Source organism: Gossypium raimondii, chromosome 10, assembly GCF_025698545.1.
Source record: "Gossypium raimondii isolate GPD5lz chromosome 10, ASM2569854v1, whole genome shotgun sequence".
NCBI classification, from domain to species: Eukaryota; Viridiplantae; Streptophyta; class Magnoliopsida; order Malvales; family Malvaceae; genus Gossypium; species Gossypium raimondii.
This window is the reverse complement of record NC_068574.1, coordinates 7,853,991-7,881,474: the sequence shown is the minus strand read 5'-3', so window position 1 is coordinate 7,881,474 and position 27,484 is coordinate 7,853,991. Positions and strand designations below refer to the sequence as shown.

Genomic DNA, 27,484 nt, shown 5'->3' with positions numbered 1-27,484 from the left:
ATTGTTCATTAATTCATCAATCAAAAATATTAAGTTCTTGTCTTTCAATACATTCTCTCTTTTCTTACGTAGCATTGTTGTTTCTTTAGTTTCCTTTCCTTCAATTTTTAATTTCCAGTAGCTAATCACCAAATCAAGCCATTTGCAATTCCATTTTTCAATTTTTTTTCCAAATAGTCAACCACCCCACTTTAATATATTCCAACCCCCATACTCAATCACATCACCCATCTTTTCACCATTTCTACCTTATTTAATTTATCAAACACCAACATGCCCCAAACCTTAGCCAACTAAACCCATTTTCAGCTTTAGGCCGAAATTAGCCACGTCAAAACCCGTTAGTTACGAACCCGAGCCATTTAACTCCTAAAATTCCAGTACTTATTACTTCTCAGGATTAAGAGTATGATTTTGTCAACTCATAAAGTCAGATTAACACTAAGTCAAAAAAGACGTCGTTTGATTTAGTGTGGTTAGACGTACAGTTGGAATTCCGAAAAGAACGTTTCTAATCGGTTTTCTGTGAACACATTGGCGTGCCAAGTGGAGATTGCTGTTTGGTTCCGTCAAGGGAAGTAGTAACCGGATTTAAATGTCCCACGCGGTTGAGGGCATTGGTTCGAGCTAGGCTCTTTTAGAACGCAAAGCTGACGAAGTTCTAAATCACGAACGTTTCGTGGTTGTTCGATCGGTAAGAATTAGTTATTGGACGTTCCATAACTAATTTACACAAGGAAGAGTTGGTGTCCGAGGCGTCCTTGGTAGCTATAACTAGTTTATTGGAAAAGAGGAGTTCATCTAATTTCGAAGATCGGTTCAAAGACGAGGAAAATTCATGTCTAAAGCTGAGCTCAATTTAATTAATTTTCCTTAATATTTATTTCACGGTTTTTATTATTCTGTTTTCAACTTTTACTTTTGACGTTATTTTTCTGTTAATTCCAGGTTTTCAAATTTTTATCCCCCTGAACGTCTTGGGCACGACAGCTGCCCCGACATAAATCTGGTCAAACGAGCAACAGTTTACAGTAAACCAGTCTCTGAGGGATCGACCCTACTCCCTATACTGCATAATTTGCAAACTAAGGCGTAGGTTTATATTGGTAGATTCGACACCCACCATTTTTGGCATCGTTGCCGGGGACTGGCAACACTTATAATTGTTTAAATCATCTTCATGACCAGATCTTCATCCGGAGATCTCGAATATGACCCAGAGATCGAAAAATCAGCAAGAGCATGACGAAAAGAGACAGAAGCTCTTAAACGTGCAAGTAAAGCAGAAGTTGAGCTAGGACAAGGGCTCTTAGAAACCGACATTGAAAAATTGAGACAAGCAATTCGTGCAGAGGCAATTCGACGTGGGAAACAAGTCGAAGTGGTTGATCCTGAGACCGAACCACTTCCTAAAACAAAAGAAGTAGAAGACAACCTCGGCGAACCAGAAAGGATGGCGAACCGAACCATTCGTCAACTAGCCGCTGCTCCCAACGAGTAAACACCGTTATGCATCAACTATCCAATTGGAGAAACCCCATTCGAGTTGAAGTCAGGCCTGATCCACCTTTTGCCCACTTTTCGAGGCTTGAAGAATGAGAATCCACATACCCACTTGAGAGAATTCCACATGGTCTGCTCAAGCATGAAACCACAGGGGGTAACCGAAGATGAAATTAAACTTCGGGGCTTTCCTTTCTCTTTAGTTGATATAGCAAAAGAATGGTTATTTTACTTACCCCCTGGTTCTATTACAACGTGGGATGACTTATCTCGTGTTTTTCTTGACAGATTTTTCCCAGCATCGCGAGCAGCTGAACTTAGGAGAGACATAGTGGGAATTCGGCAACTGGAGAGTGAATCGCTCTACAACTATTGGGAGCGATACAAAAAACTGTGTGTAAGTTGTCCTCAACACGGTTTGACCGAACAATCACTTCTTCAATATTTCTACGAGGGTTTACTCCCTATGGAAATGAAAATGATTGACGCTGCTAGTGGAGGGGCGCTTGTCAATATGACTCCTCAAAGGGCAAGAGAACTGATATCCACAATGGCGGCAAATTCTCAACAGTATTGGCCGAATTCAGAACCCACAAGACGGGTTAATGGGGTAAACGTTTCATCCTTAGAAGATAAATTGGATAAGGTCACTAATATTGTTCAATCTATGCTTACAAAAAAGAAGAATCGGACCCAACTGTGTGGAGTTTGTACTACATCTGAACATCCGACAGATTTGTGCCCAATTCTTAACGAAAATTCAACGGCACATGTCGATGCTGTCGGAGGTTTTCCGGGACCTCCACAAAGATAATATGATCCTTTTTCTAACATCTACAATCCCGGGTGAAAGGATCATCCCAACTTGAATTACGAAGCTAATTCCTGATATAATCCATCATACCAACCGAGACCTTTGCAACCACCACAACCGCCACCCAAACCAAGCACATCTCTAGAAGCTATTATGGAGAGACTTACCGTCGATGCTGCAAAATACCAACAAAGGACAGACGCATCAATTCAAGAGTTAACTAATCAAGTTAGTAAACTTTCAACGACAGTTAATCGTTTGGAGTCTCAAGGAAAATTACCTTCCAGACAGAGCCGAATCCTCGGCAGAATGCAAGTGCAATAACTCTTCGTAGCGAAAAAGTTCTGGAAACAGTTCCAGACAAAAGTCATGGGCAAGACAATGAACGGGAAAAGTAAATCTCTGATCTAAAAGCCAAACCAGAATCAGAAATTTAGAAACCAGTTATGGTGCCACCTCCTTTTCCAGGGAGACTCGTGAAGGATAAGAAAGAGAAGGAGGAAAAAGAAATCCTCGAAACGTTCAGGAAAGTGGAAGTGAATATCCCTTTGCTCGACGCTATCAAACAAATCCCTCGCTATGTAAAATTTCTCAAAGAATTGTGTACTAGCAAGAGGAGGTTACTAGGTAACGAAAGAGTAAATGTAGGAGAAAATGCCTCCGCAGTACTGCAAAAAAAAGTTCCGCCCAAATACAAGGACCAAGGTATGTTTGCTATTTCCTGTGAGATAGGTAATGTAGGCATTAAGAAAACCATGTGTGATTTAGGGGCTTCCATTAATGTTATGCCTTATCCTATTTATAAGTTGATTAACGCGGGTCATTTGAAAAAGACAGGAGTAATAATCCAATTGGCGGACAGGTCAGTCGTCTATCCCGAAGGGTTGCTTGAAGACGTCCTTGTTAAAGTTAACGAATTAGTTTTCCCTGCAGATTTTTACATTATTAATATGGAGGATGATAACTCAACTAATTCGTCTGACATTTTGCTTGGAAGGCCGTTCTTAAGTACCGCAAGCGTAAAAATTGACGTTCGGAGCGGAACACTGACAATGGAGTTTGACGGCGAAATCATGAAATTCAAAGTCTACGAAGCTATGGGTCATCCTAACTCACTATCAAATATCTCTAGCATTGATATTATAGATTGTTTAACTCAAACTTATCCTGAATATCATGATTTTGATGAGTTAGAAACTATCCTTTACAGAAGCATTGACATGGATGTTTTAAGTCGCCTCGATGAATTATCAATTATTAAAGATCCGTTACGAGAAATTGTCAAACACTTGGAGACGCAACCATCATTGACGAATCGAGGTAACCAATTTGAACTATTACCTTCCCAAATTAAAATGTTGCCTTCAATTTTGCAGCCACCAACCTTGGAGCTTAAAGCGTTACCGGACCACCTCAAGTATGTCTTTTTGGGAGAGAAAGATACCTTACCGGCAATAGTGTCAAACAGACTAACCAAAGACGAGGAGGAAAGTCTAGTTCGAGTTTTGAAGGATTATAAGGAAGCTATTGGTTGGACAATAGCCGACATAAAAGGGCTAAGTCCATCCACATTTATGCACAGAATTTCCATCGAAGATAACACGAAACCAAAGAGAGATGCTCAGAGGCGCCTTAATCCACCCATGACGGAGGTAGTAAAGAAGGAAATTCAGAAAATGTTGGATGCTGGAATGATATACCCGATCTCTAACAGTGGTTTGGATAGCCCGGTTCATGTCGTGCCCAAGAAAACTGGTGTGACAGTGGTGCAAAATTTATCAGGAGAGCTAGTTCCTACTCGAGTCCAGAATGGATGGAGGGTTTGCATCGATTACAGGAAGTTGAACGCAGCTACCCGAAAAGACCATTTTCCACTTCTTTTCATCGATCAAATGCTCAAGCGATTAGCTGGTAAGACTCATTATTGTTGTCTCGATGGATATTGTGGATTTTTCCAAATTTCGGTGGCGCCTGAGGATCAAGACAAAACGACTTTCACGTGCCCCTTTAGAACGTTTGCGTATAGACGAATGCCGTTTGGACTCTGTAATGTTCCAGCCACCTTCCAAAGATGCATGGTAAGCATATTCTCCGATTATGTTGAGAAAATCATTGAAGTCTTCATGGATGATTTCACGGTGTACAGTAACTTTTTTAACGAATGTCTCGATAATCTTGCCAAGATATTACAAAGATGCCTTGAATTTAATCTTGTTTTAAATTATGAAAAATGCCACTTCTTGGTTGACAAATGGTTAATTTTGGGTCATACAGTTTCCTCAGAAGGTATTGAGGTCGATAAAGTAAAAACGGATATTATTAACTCACTACCATACCCCACATCTATGAGGGAAATTCGTTCGTTTCTTGGCCATGCAGAATTTTACAGACGATTCATAAAAGACTTCTCGAAGATCGCGCAACCGCTCTGCAGTCTGTTACAGAAGGGTAAAGAATTTAAATTTGACCAAACTTGTAAAGATGCATTTGACGTACTAAAGCAAAAATTGGTCTCTGCCCCCATAGTGCAACCACCGAATTGGAACTGTGGGAGCTGTTCTTGGCCAAAGAATAGGGAAAGAGCCTCATGTTATCTACTACGCTTCGAAAACTTTGGATGCTGCCCAAAGCAATTACACAACCACTGAGAAAGAATTATTAGCTGTTGTGTTTGCTTTAGATAAATTTAGATCTTACCTGTTGGGAACTAAAGTGATTATCTTTTCTGATCATGCAGCTTTGAAATATTTGATAGGGAAGAAGGAGGCAAAACCTCGACTAATTAGGTGGATTCTACTTCTGCAAGAATTCGATTTTGAAATTCGAGATAAAAAGGGATGCGAAAACTTAGTAGCTGACCATCTGAGTCGATTATCGATTCCAGTAGACGACACACCATTGAAAGACAACTTCTTAGATGAAAACCTATTTTCAGCAAATGCGGTTCATCCTTGGTACGCAGACATAGTAAATTATCTCGTTACAGGTACTGTTCCTTCGGAATTACCAATGTTTAGAAAAGATAAGATCAAAAAGGATGCATGGTACTTCATTTGGGACGACCCTTACCTTTGGAAGCATTGTCACCGTAATTGACGGTGTGTAGCGAAAGAGTGCAGTCTATCTTAACTTTTTATCATTCTTATGCATGTGGGGGACACTTTGGACCTAAACGCACCGCACATAAAATTCTCGAGTGTGGACTATTTTGGCCAAGTATATTTCGTGATGCATTCTTATTCTGTAAAACCTGTGAAAGATGCCGAAAATTCGGTAATCTTAGCCGTCGAAATGAGATGCCCCTTACTTCCATTCATATTTGTGAAATTTTTTATGTGTGGGGCATCGATTTTATGGGTCCTTTTATTTCTTCTTTCGGTAATTTCTATATACTCTTAGCTGTTGATTACGTTTCTAAGTGGATAGAAGCAAAGGCTACTAGCAATGATAATGCTAATACTGTGGTTGACTTTTTTAAAAGTTCTATCTTTTCCAGGTATGGCACCCCACGAGCATTAATCAGCGACAGAGGAACTCATTTCTGCAATAAACTCGTAAGTGCACTTATGGAAAAATATGGAGTGACTCAACGAATTGCCACTGCCTACCATCCACAAACAAATGGACAAGCTGAAGTGTCAAATCGAGAAATCAAGTCCATATTGGAGAAGACTGTTAAACATAACAGAAAGGATTGGAGCTTGAGACTAAATGACGCACTTTGGGCTTATAGGACAGCTTACAATGGACCAATAGGCATGTCACCTTATCGACTTGTTTTTGGTAAATCGTGCCATCTCCCAGTCGAATTAGGGCACAAAGCATTTTGGGCAGTTAAGCAATGTAATATGGAGATGGAGACCGCAGGAAGAGCTCGAAAGTTGGACATTCAAGAACTCGAGGAAATTAGAAATGATGCACATGAAAATGCTCGAGTTTATAAAGAAAAGACGAATGCGTTCCACGATAAGATGATCACTAGGAAGTAGTTTTCAATAGGACAAAAAGTTCTCCTATACGACTCCACCTTAAAAATTTTCGCTAGTAAGCTTCGATCCAAATGGATAGGTCCATTTACTATCACTAATTTATTCTCAAATGGTGCAGTGGAAATTCAAAGCGAAGAAACCCAGAAGTGCTTTAAGGTGAATGGTCAACGATTGAAACCCTTCTACGAGAATTTTCAAACGCACACGATTGAGGAGATTGTTCTCGAGGAGCCCAAAATTTAAATAACACAGGTCGTCGAGCTAAACGACGTTAAACAAAGCGCTGTTGGGAGGCAACCCAAATTTTCTTTTCCTTTATGCAAATAAAATTTTAGGTAAAATGGAAAATGAAAATGCATGTCGAGGATTAGTTCTGTCTAAGGAAAGACTTGGTACTTAATTATGTCCATTATGACTCACCTCTCTTTCCTGGGAACTTACTTGGCGAATTTATCACGACTATTTTACCAAATCTATTAATCTTTGTTTTTAATAATTTATTTCTTGAGTTTATAGCTTAGCTAATAAATTTGAAAAGAAAAAATTTTTAATTTTCCTATTATTATTATTATTATTATTATTATTATTATTTATTTTTACTATTTTATTTTATTTTTGTAGGAAAACATTCCAAGACAAAATTAAATTCCACATGTCAACCCACAAAATTCTTTTTATTTCAGCCAAGGCCCACTCTACCTACGAGACCAACCTCCACGACATTGAAATACATGGGGAGTTTCTTTTTTCTCTCTTTCTCCTACTTATCTTTACTTTTATTCTTTGAATTACATTGGGACACTACACCAAAACAGGCTTTTAGCGGCGTTTTTAGCGGCGTTTGGACAAAAAACGCCACTAAAAATCAAGCTTTAGCGGCGCTTTTATAAAAACGTCGCTAAAGGTCGAGCATTAGCGGCGCATTTTGAAAAACGCTGCTAAAAATAAGCATTAGCAGCGTTTTTTGAAAAGCATCGCAAAAAGCCTAAGCCAAACGTCACCGTTTTCTAAGTTTTTGGGGCCTTTAGCGGCGTTTTTGTGAAAGCGCCGCTAATGCTCGAGCCTTTAGCGGCGTTTTTGAGAAAGCGCCGCTAATGCTCCGGCCTTTAGCGGCGTTTTTGAAAAAGCGCCCTAAGTAATGTTTCAATTATATTTTTTATTATAAGTTAAAAAAATTGATATTTCGTTGTATTTATTATATATTGGTCAAATTTACATTTAAATGATAACAAATAATATTGTTTAATACAAAATGTTTTTATTAAAGAGAAGTCATCCTAAGTACTCCTAACTATTTATTATTATTTTTCAATCACAGTTTATTTAAACTACTTTACTAAAAAATATATTAAATTATGAGTAAAATAAAATATCATAAAACTTAAATTGTTGTGTTGTAAAGAATAAAAATAGAATAATTTTTACAATAATAATAAATTTTGATAGTTCGATTAAATAAATCAAATAAAGTAATATAAAACACCAAATATCGTGATAAATAATATTATATATTGATAATTTTATTACCAAAAATAATTTTATATTTAGTTAATCAAACATGAACACAACAATGACCTAATAGTACCTACTCAATATTTAATACCCACTAGAAATTAATACTAGCTAGGTTTTTTAGGCTGAGAAAGGGTTATAGGAAAATATTATAAAATTTATTAAATATTGAATTTTAGAAAATAATTAAGTGAAGTTGGGATTCAATTTAGCTAGTAGAGTCGGTGGGGTTAGTTGGACGATTTGCTCCCGAAAAGAAAAAGCTGCTTGTTTTTTCTTGATAACAAAAAGTGTTAGCTGGGTCGGTGGGATTTAGGGTTTATGGATTCGGTGTCAGGTTATGGTTTAGATTAATTAGTGTGTTTTAATTTATATATTAAATAATGTTTAGGGGTTAGGGGTTCGGGGCCGGGTTAAGGTTTAGGGATTAGGGATTCAGGGTCAGGTTAGGGTTTAGTATTTAGATTAATTAGTGTTTTTTAATTTATATATTAAATAAGGTTTAGGGGTTATTGGTTAGGGGTTTGGGGTTTGGGGTTAAGAGTTAGTGATTTAGGGTTTAGAGATTCGGGGTCGGGTTAGGGTTTAAGGTTTAGATTAATTAGTATTTTTTAATTTATATATCAAATAAGTTCTTATATAATTGTAAAAGAGATAATAATAAATTGTAAAGAAATATCTAGCAAAATAAAATGGAAGAAATCATTCCACATCGAACATCTAGCAAAATAATTATATTTTAGTTAGGAAGAAATATCTCTAATAAAATGGAGATTAGATCGAAATGAATAATATAAAATCATGATTAACGTCTCAATCTTTAATAGAAATTTGATATGTGAGAGATTAATTGCTTACATTGGATAATTCTAACTTAATAATTAATTACAGTCATTTAATCATTTTTTCTTATTAAAATATACGATATTTATTTTGAGAGTACTTGATTTTTTTATAAAAATTCAATTTATAAAAAATAATAATAAATGTTTTATAAAATCACTTAACTAATAATTTTTAACAGACAAAATAAAAAAATTTTAGCATAGCAAAACAGTGTCGTTTTATTCCAAATGAAATGCTTTTTGCGGCGTTTTTATGAAAAACGCCGCAATAGATAAGCAATAGCAGCGTTTTTATAAAAAACGCCACAAAATAAAATTTACTTTTAAAAAATTGCGCCATTCTATATAGCAAAACAGTGTCGTTTTATTCCAAATAAAATATTTTTTTGCGACGTTTTTATGAAAAACGCCGCAATAGATAAGCAATAGCGGCGTTTTTATAAAAAAAGCCACAAAATAAAATTTACTTTTACAAAAATAGCGCCATTTTAAAAAAATTCCCTCCCCCGAAATCCCCGACTTTCCCCCCTAAAATCCCTAATTTCCCACATCCAAGAAAGAAACCACTTATTCAATTCTGTGGTTCATCCCAACCGAAGCCAAGTCAGTTGTTGTTTGTTCTTCGTCTTAAAACTCCCAAATTCCGGTAAAGGTTTTTCGGTTTTAGAATCTTCGCGATGCGGCACACAGTGCTGTACATATGCTTGCGAGAGAGATGGCGATAGATACCGAGCAAAAGTCACCCTCCGATGGCAAAGTTCGGGGAATTTTTAAGCTGCCTTTTCGCCAAACCGGGAATAATACCAGAACTACTCCGTCTTTTTCTTCAGCGTCTAATCTATACGTTCAAACTCAACCTCATGCCAAAGGATCGAATCATCACGGCTCTGCCATTTCGGTTTCCTCCAAAGGACGCTTGACATTATGATTTTATAAGGCTAACAAATAAATAAATAATACCCAGCGTTTTCATCACCAATTATAATATTTCTTTGCCCTATAATTTGGGGATTTTGAATCTGTAGTCTTTGACTGGTTCAATTGCAATACAATCATGGGATCTGTCGATGAAGAGAGATCGCTGTTGGAAGCTGAACTTGATCGGGTAATTTTCCCCCTTTGATCTTTTATTTTTGGTGGTCATAAGATTTTGATCATTTGTTCAAATACACCTTTTAACACTGAAAAAATTTCTGGGTTTGTTGTTTTTTCTTGTTAAAATTCTTTATCTTGGAGGTTATGTTATTTAATGTTTCAATATTTTGTATTTCTAGGCTGAAAACAGTGGGCTTTACACTGGGGATGGCTCTGTTGACTTTAATGGGAATCCTGTTTTGAAGCAAAATACTGGAAATTGGAAAGCATGCCCTTTCATTTTGGGTGAATTATTATAAATTTATCTATTTTCTCTTCATTTAAATGAGTTTTACTTTTATTCGAGTAAAGCTTATCTTATTTCTGCAATTTTCTTATATGGAATTATAGGTAATGAATGTTGTGAGAGATTGGCTTATTATGGGATAGCAACTAATCTTGTAAGTTACTTGACCAAGAAACTACATGAAGGAAATGCATCAGCTGCAAGGAATGTGACTACTTGGCAAGGAACTTGTTACGTTACACCTCTCATTGGAGCTGTTTTAGCAGATGCATATTGGGGAAGATATTGGACAATTGCTGCTTTCTCCACTATTTACTTCATTGTAATATAATTTACCCTAACTACTATTTTTATTTTTTGCTTTAGATGTTATTGTTTTATGCTTTAATTAGTTTTTTTAAGTACTTATCATGAAGTTGATCTTGCATTCAACTGCAGTAGAGTCTTTGGCTGTTGTTTGTTTTCATTATGCCATTAACCCTGATTTTGATAAAAATAATATTGAGGCCCCTATACTAGGTGTCAAATTGCATTTTTCCCCTTCTACTAAAAAATGGATAATTTAGTCCTTGTACATTAGATAAAAAATCAAAGTGGTTATTTCTGTTCAAAATTTCATTTATTTCTATGTTAAAAACTAGCATGGCTGACAGAATAACTAAATAGCAAGTCATAACTTCAAATGCTTTGATGAATTCCATAACGAGTCCTTTTGTTTTTGTTGGTTTAGTTTCAAACAACTGCACCAAAGAGCTGTTTCATGCACCCTCCGGGTGCCATTCTAGCCCCCGGTGAGAGCATCATAGTAACGGGTAAATGTTTTTTTGCACGCTTATGCATACCCTTCACTTCTGGTTTTTATCATGCTTTGGCACTTGGCAGACATATTTGTTTAGCTTATTTTTCTTTATCTTTTGAAACATTCTTATGAATTTCTATTTCTGTTTTTAAATGGATTTACTAGTCTTCAAGTTCGTGGAGCCTCCTGAGAACAATGAAAAACAGATGGATCAAAAGAGCAGGGTTAAGTTTAAAATCATGAGTCTTAAGGTGAAGGGTTAAGTAAATCATGAGTAATTTACTTACTGTTAGGTTCCTCTGTTACAAAAGTAGGTGCATGATACAAAGGGAGAAAAAGAGAAAACACTGACGAACTATATGTGTGGCTAAGTGTCCAATTGGGATTAATTAGTTTCGCCTTTCTCTTGACGTAGCTGGAAGGGTGAACTTTTAATTTGGAAATTACTAGTTTGCCAGAAAACCCCTTAGTTAATGATTGAATGCTTGTGGTTTTGAATGCAGCCCATGAGCATGGTCTTGCCAGGTGTTGTTGGGTTTAAACTATTAGGAAAACTGAGGGATGGTGTGACGGCTACTGATTTGGTGTTGACAATTACTCAAATGCTAAGGAAGCATGGGGTTGTTGGCAAGTTTGTGGAATTCTATGGTAGAGTCTTCAATTCAGCCTCTATTTTAAGACGGATTCATTGTTTCTGGGCTGCTTCACGTAGATATTTCCTTCCACTTCTATATACAGGAGAAGGCATGGGTAAATTGTCATTAGCTGACCGTGCCACTATTGCCAACATGTCTCCTGACTATGGTGCAACCATGGGATTTTTCCCTGTGGACCATCTCACTCTGCAATATCTACAATTGACTGGCAGAAGTGATGAGACTGTAAGTCCTTGGTGTGTATCTTTGTTTCAATTGATCTATTGACCCTTGATTTACTGACTTATTGCAAAAATGTAGATTGCTATGATAGAATCCTATTTACGGACTAATAAGATGTTTGTAGACTACAACGAGGTAAATATACACCATATGTTCTTTCTTCTATAGTTTGATTAAAAAATGTTCAGCATTCAGTTTCTTACTGAGAATTTTTCTCTGAACTCAGCCTCAGATTGAGAAAGTATACTCTTCTTACTTGGAACTGAAACTTGAGGATGTTGAACTCTGTATATCAGGGGCCAAAGAGGTAAAAGCTTTCCAGACATAAAAATTGGAACCTTTTGTAACATGAAAAACTGTCTTATTTCTAATATTCCAAATGTGGCATGTATAATATTCCAGCATTTAGACCTGCATGACATGCATATACTAACTCTACTAGTTTGACTATTTATCCGTCTATTTAGTTTCGAATTTTCGGTAAGTCGGTTCTTACTTTTTCTGTAAAAATTAAATCTTTGTCTGTTTTCCTAAACCATTTGTGGAAGCTAAGGGTAGAATTTTTTGGGGGGGCGGTCTAAAATCAGTTCTCATTGCTATTATTTTCGAATAAATTATTTTTTTTCTAAACATTTTTATATATTTCCCATTCTGTGTATTCTTTATTTTGCCTATTTTAGTCGTTTCATTTATTCCGATTGGTCCTTCAGAGTTCTAACTTAGTAACATATTTGTGCCTACCTCAAGGTTAGCTGACACTTAAATTATAATTTGTCTTAGGCTTATGTTGTAATGTTGTTGAAGTTCTTTTGGTATGTTATGTTGTATGCAATGGTTCTAAATTGTGATCTAATTGTGTAACACTTCCTAGGTAATGCTATTCTTTAATCTTAACACAAAACTAAGCTATGGTTTCTCATGTTCTCGGGATGAGGTGTCCATTGATATCCGTTTTATTTCTTGCCTGTTTAGTTTTATTCTGTTCTAATTTCCATTGTCCCTTCAAGTATAAAGAGCTTCTTTTTTTTAAAAAAATTCGCATGCTAACAAGCACATTAAGCTGTACAAGGATATGCAATTTTCAGTTATAACATTGGACTAATATTTTCTGTTTTTCTTCATCTTGAGTTGATGTGTACATGATTTATTGAAAAAAAACTTTTCGTTTCAAGTAAATAATTCAAGAGGTGCCGAACATAGGTAAGCTGCTTCTTAAGTTTAAGCCTCTTCATTTAACCTTCAGCCAGGATGTTTCTTAACATATAGAAATTGTATTATTAATTTTGTTGATGTCACTTTGAACATACTCATCTCAGACATGCCTTCATACCCATATCTGACATGTCTTTATACTGACACCTAACACTCATACCTAAGCCCGAGTAACATGGTTCTTTTCTTTTTCAAGTTCTAAATTGTTTAACAATAGGTTCTTTGTTTTCTTAAGCAGGGATGATGAAGATGATTCTGTTGCCAAGATGAAGGCGGCTGAGGAAGCCTTGGAAGCAAAACAAAAAGTAACAAATAGCTTGTCTGCTACCTGTTCTTTTTTTTTTTTTTTTATCATGTTTTATAATTTTGTGACAAATAGTTCTTGGTACTCTGAAGATATTTATGGAAAATTACCCTATGATTCTATTGTATTTATACTGCATGGCTGCACCATGTATTTCTTAACTAGTTTGATAAATTTTATGTGTGGTGTTTAATTTTTCGTTATTGTCGTGTTTTAATTTTTCATATGTATTATTTATTTTAGTTTTGATTCTAATTTTTATTTTTATTTTAATATTTATGACAACTTGAGTTCTAACTTTTGGATTTTAATTGTGTTATTAATTTATTATTTTAAATTCTAAAATTAAATTTATTAATTTTATATTTACTTTTAAAGTTAAAATTTTCATAGAAAATGTAATTTAATTAATATTTTTATTTATCCTTAAAAATATATTTAAAGTTGAAATTTAAAAAATAAAAACATAATATAATATTTATCATAAAAATAAATATTATTTGATTAAAATAATTTTTTTAAAGGTTATATTTTTAGCGGCGTTTTTGCAAGAAACGCCGTTAAAGGCTTGTTCTTTAGTGGCGTTTGTGACAAAAGCGCCGCTAAAGGTCATGATCTTTAGCGGCGTTTGTGGAATAAGCGCCGCTAAAGGTCACGATCTATAGCGGCGTTTGTGGGTAAAGCGCCGCTAAAGGTCTTTGTCTTTAGCGGCGTTTGTGGGTAAAGCGCCGTTAAAGGTCTTGGTCTTTAGCGGCGTTTGTGGGAAAAGCACCTCTAAAAGTCTTGGTCTTTAGCGGCGTTTGTGGGAAAAGCGCCGCTAAAGGTCTTAGTTCTAAAGTTAGCGACGCGTTCTTTAGCGGCATTTTTTCTGGCGCTTTTTGCCTAGAAAAGCGCCGCTAAAAGCCTGTTTTGGTGTAGTGGGACAATGTAAAATAAGTAGGGGGGAGGGAAACATAAATTGGTTCTAATTTGCTTATCTGTCATCACTATTTTTGAATGTTTTTGGTAAAAGGTAAAATTTTTCTTTTAAATTGGGATGGTACACTTATGGTTTGACCTATTTAGCTATTTAATTCTCTAACACATGAAACTTTTCAATAACCTAGACTTAGTAGGTAAGAAATTTTGGGGAATTATGAGTTTGCTTGATTGCCTACCTTTTATCATATGTCAAATATTTGAAAAAAAAAGAGAAAAAAAATGAATAATAATACTCCTCTGATACGAATGTTAAGAGTGAAAAATTGGGGTTGTACATCGGGCTGAGTAACCGGAACGTAGTGCTTGGGTTGTCATTACATCTCGCGTAAAAAGGTTCGTGTGGCTGCCCAATTTCTTTGCACTCACTCCGCTAACAAGTTATCATGAGTAAGGCGAAATAACCCGCTTAGAGACGTCCGAATTGAGTAACCGGAACATGGTGCTTGGGTTGTCATCATGTCTCGCTTCAAAAAATTCGAAATGCCCTAAGTACAAAAATAATAAAATGGAAGGTAAGCCTATCAAGCTCTCATAAATTCTGAAATATATTTACTTACTTATTAGGCTAGGTTATTTGAGATGTTAATGTGCTATGATTAAATTGTTGAATTGTGCAATCTATGAGGGTCAAGTCCTATTTTGGAGGAAATTTTTCCTTTTGCAGAAACATACAAAATGCTCGAGGACTAGCATAAGCTAAGTAGGGGGATTTGATTAAATGCTAAAGCTACATATTTAATGTAATTAAATTGGTTAATTTATGAGAATGCACCACTAATTTTGCCATATTTATTGATTTTTGTGCAGGAATGCAATTTGGGGCTAAATAGAAGAAAAAGGAAACAATTGGGGCAAATTGAAGAAAGAAGCAAAGAAGGAGAGCCAAAGTAGAATTTTTCCAATATTAATTAGCTGAAAATTTTGTTGACTTAGTGGGGGAGATTATTTTGGGATTTATTTTATTATGGAATATTTTTCCTTAATTTCCTATGACTAGTTGGCTCCTAATTTAGTAAATCCCCTAGTATAAATAGAGCTTGTATTGTTCATTAATTCATTAATCAAAAATATTAAGTTCTTGTCTTTCAATACATTCTCTCTTTTCTCACGTAGCATTGTTGTTTCTTTAGTTTCCTTTCCTTCAATTTTTAATTTCCAGTAGCTAATCACCAAATCAAGCCATTTGCAATTCCATTTTTCAATTTTTTTCCAAATAGTCAACCACCCCACTTTAATATATTCCAACCCTCATACTCAATCACATCACCCATCGTTTCACCATTTCTACCTTATTTAATTTATCAAACACCAACATGCCCCAAACATTAGCCAACTAAACTCATTTTCAGCTTTAGGCCGAAATTAGCCTCGTCAAAACCCGTGAGTTACGAACCCGAGCCATTTAACTCCTAAAATTCCAGTACTTATTACTTCTCCGGATTAAGAGTATGATTTTGTCAACTCATAAAGTCGATCAACACTAAGTCAAAAAGACGCGTCGTTTGATTTAGTGTGGTTAGACGTACAGTTGGAATTCCAAAAGGAACGTTTCTAATCGGTTTTCTGTGAACACATTGGCGTGCCAAGTGGAGATTGTTGTTTGGTTCCGTCAAGGGAAGTAGTAACCGGATTTAAATGTCCCACGCGGTTGAGGGCATTGGTTCGAGCTAGGCTCTTCTAGAATGCAAAGCTGCCGAAGTTCTAAATCACGAACGTTTCGTGGTTGTTCGATCGGTAAGAATTAGTTATTGGACGTTCCATAACTAATTTACACAAGAAAGAGTTGGTGTCCGAGGCGTCCTTGGTAGCTATAACTAGCTTATTGGAAAAGAGGAGTTCATCTAATTTCGAGGATCGGTTCAAAAACGAGGAAAATTCGTGTCTAAAGCTGAGCTCATTCTAATTAATTTTCCTTAATATTTATTTCACGGTTTTTATTATTCTGTTTTCAACTTTTACTTTTGACATTATTTTTCTGTTAATTTCAGGTTTTCAAATTTTTATCCCCCCGAACGTCTTGGGCACGACAGCTGCCCCGACATAAATCTAGTCAAGCGAGCAACAGTTTACAGTAAACCAGTCTCTGAAGGATCGACCCTACTCCCTATACTGCATAATTTGCAAACTAAGGCGTAGGTTTATATTGGTGGATTCGACACCCACCAATAAGATTTCAGTTCTTTTCATTTATATGGTATTAATTGACATAAGGGCAAAACTTCAAGACATTTGATTGGCGAATTAAAGAAAGCAGCAGCCTAACATACCATTTAATTTAAATTAATGAAGAAAGCTATATAAACATAACATCAGCGGAATGAATTAAACCCTCACTGTTTTTGTTACCCCTAATGGGATGAGTTGCATAAGCAATGCAACTAACATTTTCCAGACAGTTTTAATTTACAGGTGATGCAATTTTCGGACACTAAGCAGCTTCACATCATCCAACACTGGTCCACAAAGAGAACCCGAGTTATCACTTTTCATGGCGTAAAATGTGCTATAGAACATGATCCGAGTTCGTGTCGACTCTGCCCTGAATGCAAGTCTAGCTGCTTTGAATCCACCTTTGCCCTTGGAGTTATACGACACCTTCACAGTGTTTTTGCCTGCAAATGCTTCCACCACCATGGGACCTTCGCATCCATTGTTAGCATCACCAACAAGGAATGAAAGCACATAGTTTCTTCCGATTGCTGTCTTAACGATTTGTGCAACCGCGCTTTCTTTTCCGGCTATGAGTTCGATGGCCCGTTTGCCTTTTGGTACTGAGAAATGTTCACTGTCGATGTACTTAATGGCTTTCAGGGATTCAATTATCCAGCCTGGTAAAGGACTGTGATCATCCTCAATGTGGGGTGGAATTATAACTCCTTCGGAAGTCGGCCTTGGGAAGATATAAGGACCTTCTTCGAAGTTTCCATTCTTTAGTAGATTGGCTGCAAATTGTTAAATCAAACAATCAATTAGTGAATCATGAACTTCAGTTTCAAACAACAAACGTCAATGTGATCGGTTTTATGTACCTCGGGTACGTTTCGGATTGTACAAGGTCTTCAATGCGACTGAATCAATAAGGGGGCCGCAAGCTGCGTCTTCCTCCACGCCTGGATTATGTATTGAGATCTCAATTACGTGCGCATCAGCTTGGAATGCCCATGCATATGAATCCCATCCATTGCTGCTATACATTGTTTGAATCGGAAACAATCCGAAGTCGTTTTTCTCGTTGTTTGGCGAGACCGAAACATTCAATCTTTCTTCTTGTGCACATGTGCGAGCTGTGCTGAAGGTTAGAGAGTAAAAGTCGCCCTTAACTACCTCAATTTTCTGCTTAATAAGGGCTTCATTCCCCAACCTAACTGCAAAGGCTCCCTCGGGTACTATTAGCAACATGTCACCTTGCTTGTGACCTGATTTTATGTACTCAACATAGCCTGAAATCTCCCAGTTGGGAATGGCCTTGGCGCTCATCACTTTTGTTCCTTCCAGTTCTGATGCCTTTGGCCCATACTCGAAGTTCCCATTTGGCAATAAACCTGAAAATTGTTTTCAATCACCATATTTAGATCCATCAGCCATTTCATATGGTGCATCTGATTAATATTCAATAATCGATTGTCATCCCCTGTTCTATATAATTAGACTAATAAAATTTTGTTGGACAAGTATGGCTTAAACTACTTAGAGGACATTAACTTTGAACTTATCAATATATGACAAATCTGACATGTCGGATTTGATGGATCCTTTGCTTCAAGGACATGCTGTCTCAAGCTTCATTATGCCCAAAGTGGTCCAGATGATCAGCATTGATGAATCTAATAAAAAAATCTATACATGTGGGACCCTAAACCTTATCTAGGAAACCCTTTTTCCTTATGAAAAACAAATCCCGATTATTTGATTTAATGCATGTGGGATGAGTAAGGTTGAGATTGGATCTCCTTCAGAAGGATGGAAAAGAATTTGGCGTATTATATTCATGAATTTCAACAACCATGCACATGCACATCAATTTTCAATGCAGTTTTGAGGTTTCACGGGATAATTAGTGGTATAAAATGACCAAGGATAATAATAAGATATTATAGGAATTGGATTGAAACGACGTTGTGGTGATTTGCAAGGATGGATTGATTGATGTGTGGTATGGGAAAATGTGCAAACCCGTCTGCCTGGGTTTTCACGTGGCTCAAGGCTGCATATACAGCACATGCATGCTGATTTATTAACTTATTTCTTTCTTCTTCTTTCATTCATTCGCATTTATGTGTCAGCAATTTATTACTCACCAGCAAACTTGGATTATTAAAGCAGCCTCCTATTAATAACTCATGCAGGCAGACGTACAAGTTAGAGTTCTATCAAGGCTTGTACAGCCAACGAGCTTCTAGCTCAACCTAAAGATTAGCTTTATAGCTGCCCTAAGTTTCCAAATCAAATTAAGAGTAAATTGTTTAATATAGTATTATTATGTAGTTAAATATAAACTCTTAATGACAATTTGATATTCATTCTTGGGAGATCGGAAGCTACTTTACCCATTTAACTCACATACCTAAGGGTTTTTTTTCTATCCACTACTCACATACCTATGCAATAGGGATGAAATACATTAGCTAGCTCTTAGCTAGCAAGTTTCCAGAGAAATCTAAAGTTTTAATTTTTAAATTTGTGATAATCAGATTAAATTTAAAATCAAACCAACCCTTTATCCCCAAAATTTAATTTCAAAAGTAAAATATATATATTAAATTTCTTAGCACTCTAACAAATACTATACTAAAACATTGGAACGATGATATCCATGTGGGCTCAGTATTGTATGTCTCCCCAACTTTGATGAGTGTTAGTGAATCCATAGACGGATGATTCTGAAATTGGGATGTTTTAGAACAGGATAAACATGATGGAATATTGTGTAGATCTCGACTCATTAAGAAGCTGGCTCCTTCATAACACACCAAACAACCCAACTCTACACCAAATCGTTCAAAAAGTAAGCCTCAAGTTCATTAAAAGCTTCTTCTTTAACCACTCCTATACGATAAATATAACATCATGCTCCAGTTATGAATCATATAAAGAGGGATACCAAACTTAGTCTAGTTCTTTGCTGTCATGTACCATACGCATGCTTTTAGGCTACAAACCTTCATTCACTACATTATGTAGTAAAACGAATAGAACGGACCCAGAGCAGAAAATGACATATAGTCTTACATGGTGACTACAGAAAAGAAATAATAAGAATTGCAGATGGCATGCATGAAGTAAGGCTTTGAAAAAGGAAACAAACTAGAAATCGAGAGGCTTCATTACCGTCTTTGACAGATGAAGCTATTTGAGAAGTAGCGCAAAGCAGCAGCAATAAGAACATCGCCACCTTCTTCATTTTGTATTATATGTGTTCTTTCTCACGCACACACTGAGGGAGGGAATTTGGATGCAAAATCGAGACGGCCAGGGTGGCCTTTTTATGTGTTTTGCAATAAACAAAAGCCATTACTATTTAGTCTAAACTACATAACTGCCACTACAACACCTATCAATTATCAATTGCTCCTCCTTCTTTCTCTTTCTTCTTACATTCAATTCTCTTTTCCTTAGAAAGTTTTAAAAGAAAATTCATGAAATTATTTTTCCAATTTAATCAGTATATATAAATTCTCAAATTCGATTATGTTTAATATAATTAATATTTTATAAATGTATTGTCCAATAGATTAAAGTTAAAATATTCTTTGCATTTTCCCTTTTTATCTTAAGATACGATTTGCTTTGTATATATAATTCCATGATATCTGGGGAGCTAATTTCTTGGTTGAATAGAAATTTAAAAATAGAAATGTAGATTAGTTTGAAAAATGATTTCAGATTTGATGTTCTTTTGGTGGAGGTTGATTAGGACAATTATTCAGAACCACATGGGTATATTGATCGACAAACTGTTGCATTGTCGATCAAGGCTTAATTAATTTTGTTTAATTATTATGATTCTCAAATCAATTAATATCGATAAATAAGATTAATTTATTGCTATGAACATAATCATTTTAAACCAAAAAATCAGAACATAAATTTGGTTATTACGACGCATATCGAATTATTAAATATGTATTACATTAATATATTAATGGTTTAAAATTAAAAAGAAAAAAATAAGAAGCACATGGCTAAGGGGAAGATATAGCAGGTTGAGTGATCGGAATTTGGCTGTCAAAACTAAATTTGTAATGCACTTTTTTTAGTAAAGTTGCTCGTGGGAGGATTAACAGCAAGACATGAGATCATAACTAAAAATGCGACATTTGGAAGGGAAAATTATTAAAGAAGTGGAACATTAATAATATACCGTGGAAGCAAGGCAGGCATGTGCACTTGCAAGTGAGAATTTTGATTTGAGTCAGCCCTCATTTAATTAGTTTAGTCATTTTCTCTTGCTTGGTCGGCAATAATTGTGAAGTTGGCATGTGCAGTAATAGGGGAATGCACGAGACTCAGTGTTTGAGATTTGGCACCATTATCTTTAACATTTTTACCCGGAAAATCTGGGTTTGGAAAGAAAATTTTATTACATATATGTTCTATTTGGAAATTTCAATCTGGATTTCATTGTTAGCTAACAGTTAAAAGCGCGAATTTATTAATGAAGTCATCGTAATGTTGGTAAAGACTAATATAAATTAAATTTTCTGTTGGTAGACGAATTGTACTAAATTATCTAAATTCTATAATTCAATTTATTATTTAAGGATTAAAATGTTTAATGTTTGAACAATATATAATAAATTTAAATATCAAATATATATAATAATAAGCGAAATCAATTTACAATTATTTGGTTTTACAGTATTCCTAACTTTGATAGTATGGTTAAATCCAAGCAGTGGGCATAGACATCAAATCACACTGCGACTGCCATTGAAAAACTAGTTTGAATTTGGGGGTGAAATAATAGAGACAGAAAAATGAGTCGATTACCATTTTTAATGTTATATTAAAAGACATTAATCAGCCCTAATTCATTGCTTTACTTTCTTATTATAAAAATCCAAATTTTTCTTTTTCGGTAGAAACTGAACATCGCTAAATATTGCTTTGCACCTCATCAAAAAAGGATTTCATTTTCGTTTTTATTTTCAAATCCAAATTGACCCCGTTTTGTCAACACTAAATATTTAACTTTTTACTAATACTTGTATGTATCAAATTTTCAAAGCTAAAATCATATAAGTTTATGAGTTATCGTTTCAATATTTTATTAGTAAAGAAACATGCAACGGATGAAATTTAACCCTTAAATATTACTTAGGAAAAATTTGTTGAATATTATATTACAGAAATGATTACACTTTAATATTATAAAAAAACTAATTTTATTTTATTTTGAAATTTTTAATTTTGGTATTAGAAAGAATATAATATTATTTAAAATATATTTATTTATTTAGAATCGTAGTTCCATACGTGAGTTGTTATGAATAATAAGATATTATTTCATAAAAAGAAAAGAGATGTGAAAACTCATAAGTAATATATTTTATTGAGAAAGAAAGGAAAATACATAAAATAAAAGATTGTATGATGTAAATCATACAAGTTTTTCTTTCTCAACTCATTTGTTTCTGTTATCTGCAATTTCATCAGTAAAGAAGTTGAGTATATCTTTCTATCCTTTCCTACTTTTAATAACATAATTCATTAAAATTTTGTTTATAAATAAATGTGTATTGATTTAAAGTTTCATACTTTTGTTGTTTGATGTCCTCATTTCCAATTTTCTACCTACAGTAAAATAAACTAAATCATGCAAGCATTTTAAAGGGTAAAATATAGAAATGGTCATTTCACCAAACGCTACTAATCATTTGAAATTTGACGCAAGTGCTTATGTGGGCCTTTTTAGTAGCTTAATAACAAATTTAGTCTTCTACTGTTTACACATTCTATCATTTTGATCTTAAATATAAAAAATTCAACAGATTTAACCCTCAATGTTTACAAAATTTATCATTTTAACCCTCTAAAATATATAACTTTTTTTTCAAAAAATGAGTAAACTTATGTCGATCATATACTTGTAACCCTCACCTCAAGTCCAAGTAGCATAAGCTAAACAATGGAAGAAAAAAAATTGTGGTGTGTACAAGGAAACAAACCAATGGAAAATAAGCATAATATCCCTTAACCCCCTAAGTCGTAAATGGTATTATTTCGAGAATATAAGAGTTGGATTTTTTTCCCAAGTAAATAAAATATGAATTATTAGTGTTAGTAGAGAAGGTAATTGGATACTTGGAGGGAATTAAAAAAGACTGGTGTGTTAAGAGAAATTAATCTGGCATATTAACCAAATTGTAAGATTGTGAAAAGTGTTGGGGTTAAAGTGAGAAAATTAAAAATATAAAAGGATTAAATTGTATTGGAAGAAAAAGTAGAAAGACTAAAAGTATATAATAATTCAAGGACGGAATTGTAGAGAATTTTAGGGTAAAATGGTTAAACCATAATTAGATAATGATGATGAAGAAAATCTAATTTATGTTGGTAACATTTCCTCCTTGGATTAAATTGGAAATTGAGATTTAATCTTCACCATTGGATTGAAATTATGATTGATTGATTTTTATATTATATTTTTATATTTTAATTGATATTTTAATGGAAATGTGTAAAAAATTCATCCATTTCCTTATCATCGCACGCCACCTTTTCCACTATAGCCATCAAACTTAAGCTTTGAACTATAAATTTTTCATAGAAATTATCAGTGAAATCAAGAGTACAATACCATAGCAAGGTTAGATTCAAGCACGGAAGTTGTATATTCATGTTGGAGGAGAGAAAAAATCAAATTTAAGTGAAACCCTAAGGATACAAAGTGAGATTTTCATGAATTTAATGTGTTTTCAAGTTTATTTCAAGTGAAAGTGCATGAAAGTAATATTTTATTAGTGTTTTTATTATGAATTTTATGTGTAGATGATATGAACATCAAAAGAGAAATAAGGAAGTGGAACCAAAAAGTATTGGCAAAAGAAAACAAGTAGCAAAAGATTGAAGGTAGATGAATTCTTAGGGTGGAGTTGGATGGGTAATTGGGTGTGGTATGGTGTGGTGCGTTTAGCTTACTTTTTACCTCACGCTACAGTAACTAATCTCACCGCCACCGTTGTTTTTACACAAACAGTAGGTGAACGCATCGTCCATCCAAACCCTCCCTTAAACAACTTAAACAAGTACTTTGAGACTTCTATCTTAATTAAATTCTAGTAAAAATTGAATTAAAATCATCATGTTAATTCTATATGATTATGTTATAAAATAGATTAAGAAAAATGATGACATGACTTGAAATTCAATTACAAAGAAAAGGTGTTAAAGTGTAATAAAATTGTAGTAGAAAGGACTAAATTGTAATGTTTATAAAAGTTACCATGTGAATTGAAATAATGTGTTAAAATGATTAAGTGAAGTATTTACATGAAAGTGAATCAAGTTCATAGTTTTGGTACATTATAAATTAGGGTAAACTACAAAAATAGTCACTTTTGTTTACCTCAGGTTGCATTTTAGTCACTTATGTTTGAAATGTTACGTCTTATAGTCACTTATGTTAACGTGTTGTAATATTTTAGTCACTGAGCCGTTAATTGTCGTTAACGGTGTAACGAGAAACTGACGCGGCATGTTAAATCATCATTTCAAACAAAAATTTTAGGTTAAACTATACAATTGGTCCCATATATAAATTAACATAAAGTTCAAAGAACATAAATATAGGGAGCAATTGTATAATTTAACCTAAAATTTTCGTTTGAAATGACGATTTAATGTGCCACATCAGCTTTACCGTTACACCGCTAACGATAATTAACGCTCAATGACTAAAATGTTACAATACAATAACGTAAGTGACTAAAACGTAACATTTCAAACATAAGTGACTAAAATGTAACCTGAGATAAACAAAAGTAACTATTTTGGTAGTTTACCTTATAAATTAATATTTATGTTAATAAAAAGGGGAATGCATCATTTAGAGGGCAAAAATGATAAATTTTGTAAACATTGAGGGCTAAGTTTATTGATTTTTTATATTTAGGATCAAATTCATAGAATGTATAAATATTAGAGGGCTAACCTTGTTATTAGACCAACAAAAAAGCCCATGTTAGCACTTCCGTCAAATTTCAAATGACTGTTAATGCTTGGTGATCAAAAAATTTGATTTTTAATAGTTTAGTGACTAAATCGAAAAAATTTAAAAGTTCAGTGACCAAAATAAAATATAAGCAATAATTTAGTAATCATTTTATATTTTACCCTATATTAAAATATAACGCGCCCACTACCTGAGTGAAAATTTTATAAAAATGATATAAAAATTAAATGTAACTTTGGTTGAAATTGTAAAATTAAAATAAAAAAATATTATAATGGTTTGGGTTTAAATCTCATGATTTTCATTATGGATATAATTTTTTAATTTATCAAAATGTAAAAGACATGAATACCTTTAAATTAATTATCATTCCTTCAGAAAAGGAATGGACTTTTATTAATTTCAATTAATTTGAGACTGATTGAAAGGTGATTTCAACTCAATTAAAGCTTTAAATAATAGCATAGATAATAGGATAGATCCTTTTGAGACTTAAGAGATTGAAATTAATACATTATCAGTTATAATTTATTTTTCGTCTAAATTTGAAAAGAATATTCATGAAGTTGTCAATTTAGAGTCGGATAGCTTTTATAAAAAATTTTGAAAGCCTAATATACTTCAAAAAAGCCTTAAACTATTACATTTTATAGAAGCAAGCCATTAATTTATTTTTGTAGTTAAATAAGTCCTAACTTATGGTTTTTGCCCATAAAAGCTCTTGATTTTAATATTAAAGTAAAAATATTATATTTTTTTTGAATAAAATATTTTTATATTTTTTAATAATTTTAAAAAAAAATACGAGTCAAAATACGGTCAACGGGTCGGGTCGGGTGGCGCCTATCAGGTAGGCGCTAATGAAGGTGCCTCATAGAGAGGTGCCAATGAATATTGTAATTTTGTATTAATATTGTAATTATTTTATAATTAAATTTGTATTTATAGTTTTGGATTAGTATTTTGTATGAATATTGTAATTTTGTATGAATATTGTAATATTATAATTTTGTATGAATATTGTAATATTGTAATTTGTATGAATATTGTAATGTCGGGATATATTGTAATATTGTAATTTTTGTATGAATATTGTAATTATTATATAATTAATTTGTTAGTAATTTAGGATTATGTTATAAATTTTGTGTTTGTAATTTTGTAATCAAAAAATGAATTCAGTTAATTTGTTTCAAAAATCAATAAATAGTGTTAAATAAATACAAAATCAAATAAAATTTAATTATATAAAAGTTACATTATATAAAAATTAAATTAGTTAACAACAACTATATGATTAAAAAGTCATTATAATTAAACTTTTAATAAAATGATTTTTAATTTTTTATAATTAAACTTTTAATAAGATGATTTTAATTTTTTATAAACTTTATATGTAAACTCACCAAATATTAAACTAAACACAACAACTTATAGCTTAATCCTAAATTACTAATAAATTAAATTTTAAATAATTACAAACACAAAAATTTATAACATAATCCTAAATTACTAACAAATTAATTATAAAATAATTACAATATTCATACAAAAATTACAATATTACAATATATCCCGACATTACAATATTCATACAAAATTACAATATTACAATATTCATACAAAATTATAATATTACAATATTCATACAAAATTACAATTTTCATACAAAAATTATAATATTCATACAAAATACTAATCCAAAACTATAAATACAAATTTAATTATAAAATAATTATAATATTCATACAAAAATTACAATATTACAATATATCCCGACATTACAATATTCATACAAAATTACAAAATTACAAAATTACAATATTCATACAAAATTATAATATTACAATATTCATACAAAAAATTACAATATTCATACAAAATACTAATCCAAAACTATAAATATAAATTTAATTACAAAATAATTACAATATTCATACAAAATTACAATATTCATTGGCGCCTCTCTATGAGGCACCTTCATTGGCGCCTCTCTGTGAGGCACCTTCATTGGCGCCTACCTGATAGGCGCCACCCGACCCGACCCGACCCGTTGACCGTATTTTGACCCGTATTTTTTTTAAAAAAATTATTAAAAAAATATAAAAATATATTTTATTAAAAAAATTATTTTTTTTATTCATTGGCGCCTATCTAATAGGCTCCAATGAAAAAGTAACCTATTTTGGTAAAAAAAATTTCTGACATCCTATTTCAGTATTTTTTTCTATACTATTTGTGTAAAAAACCCAATAGAACTTATATACACTTTAACATCAACATCAAATTTTAAAAAGCAATCAAAATTTTAAAAACAATATTTAAGTGTGTGCTTCCAAAAATTTCTGAAATGTGTCAATTGAGACTTACCTTGATTGGCATAGGCATTATTACCAGTACAGAAAGACGTGGGTTCGAGTGCGCTGAAACACATTATCCTCCTATTTAAGGGTTGGGGAGGGACTATGGATAGTTCTAGACATTGTATCAAAAAAAATCTGAAATGTTATTAAAAGCGTTATTTTATTCTTATTTAATAAACTATTCTCATTAAATTCACATTGATATTAAATACAAAGTAGTTTAAAATTTTAAAATATTTTTATTTTAATATTCATATCAAAGGCTTTTTCATGGATAAAAATAATAGATCAAACGCTTATTTAACTATAAAAATAGTATAAAGATTTATTTAGACCAAATGTAATAGTTTAAGGGCGTTTTTAATATATTAGCCATTTTGAAATTTGTCATTTCAAGCCAAAATTTTCAAAGAATCTCAAGTGTTAATCCAAAGCTAATTACTCATGTTATATCTTTCTCTATTTGGGCATGTGTCAGCAAGACAGAAAATATTGACCTTCCCTTTGACTTCATTTAAGATAATGTCCTGGTTGACCACCTGTCGTGACTAGAGGAGTGACACCCTCTGGTTTTCAAGATCATCCGTTAGATAAGCACTTCTGACAAGCCCTCTTACTCTTAGATGACGAGATAGACACACGCTTTTTAAGTGTAAAAACTTCTCAAGTGTGAACACATTCTGAATGCAATGAAAGGCTCACTTGGCCATAACAACTTGTCACGTCACG

At 33.3% G+C, this 27,484-nt stretch overlaps 2 protein-coding genes across 5 annotated transcripts; one reads left to right on the top strand and one right to left on the bottom strand.

Moving 5' to 3' along the window:
- Positions 1-9,163: 9,163 nt before the first annotated feature.
- On the top strand, positions 9,164-13,440 carry LOC105776950 (aconitate hydratase-like). Of its 4 annotated transcripts, XM_052622285.1 has the most exons (10): positions 9,167-9,768; positions 9,938-10,043; positions 10,149-10,366; positions 10,775-10,856; positions 11,009-11,094; positions 11,347-11,491; positions 11,582-11,724; positions 11,800-11,856; positions 11,948-12,028; positions 13,169-13,440. In XM_052622285.1, exons 1-10 carry the CDS (start codon positions 9,718-9,720, stop codon positions 13,175-13,177), a joined length of 978 nt encoding a protein of 325 aa, XP_052478245.1. In that variant the 5' UTR covers positions 9,167-9,717; the 3' UTR covers positions 13,178-13,440. The 4 variants fall into 4 exon arrangements, with proteins under 4 accessions (XP_052478243.1, XP_052478244.1, XP_052478246.1 ...); XM_052622283.1 differs by having other exon boundaries at positions 9,164-9,768; positions 11,347-11,724; XM_052622284.1 differs by having other exon boundaries at positions 9,165-9,768; positions 11,347-11,724; positions 13,172-13,440.
- A 3,019-nt stretch (positions 13,441-16,459) lies between these two features.
- Positions 16,460-19,685, bottom strand: LOC105776952 (protein DUF642 L-GALACTONO-1,4-LACTONE-RESPONSIVE GENE 2). Its single transcript, XM_012599938.2, has 3 exons — positions 19,547-19,685; positions 17,248-17,760; positions 16,460-17,160 (listed from the first exon to the last, which is right to left on the bottom strand). The coding sequence occupies exons 1-3, from the start codon at positions 19,617-19,619 to the stop codon at positions 16,622-16,624; spliced, it is 1,125 nt and encodes a 374-aa protein (XP_012455392.1). The 5' UTR covers positions 19,620-19,685; the 3' UTR covers positions 16,460-16,621.
- Between the last annotated feature and the right edge of the window lie 7,799 nt (positions 19,686-27,484).

What these genes read in the sequence shown, in the direction of transcription:
- LOC105776950 (XM_052622283.1), top strand. Translation starts at nt 9,718, where the DNA reads ATGGGATCTGTCGATGAAGAGAGATCGCTGTTGGAAGCTGAACTTGAT. An exon ending in TGAGAGCATCATAGTAACGG is followed by an intron (nt 10,857 to 11,008) that starts GTAAATGTTTTT and finishes TGGATTTACTAG; the next exon opens with TCTTCAAGTTCGTGGAGCCT. An exon ending in TTAAAATCATGAGTCTTAAG is followed by an intron (nt 11,095 to 11,346) that starts GTGAAGGGTTAA and finishes TTTTGAATGCAG; the next exon opens with CCCATGAGCATGGTCTTGCC.
- LOC105776952 (XM_012599938.2), bottom strand. Translation starts at nt 19,619, where the DNA reads ATGAAGAAGGTGGCGATGTTCTTATTGCTGCTGCTTTGCGCTACTTCT. An exon ending in AGCTTCATCTGTCAAAGACG is followed by an intron (nt 17,761 to 19,546) that starts GTAATGAAGCCT and finishes AACAATTTTCAG; the next exon opens with GTTTATTGCCAAATGGGAAC. An exon ending in CAATCCGAAACGTACCCGAG is followed by an intron (nt 17,161 to 17,247) that starts GTACATAAAACC and finishes AACAATTTGCAG; the next exon opens with CCAATCTACTAAAGAATGGA.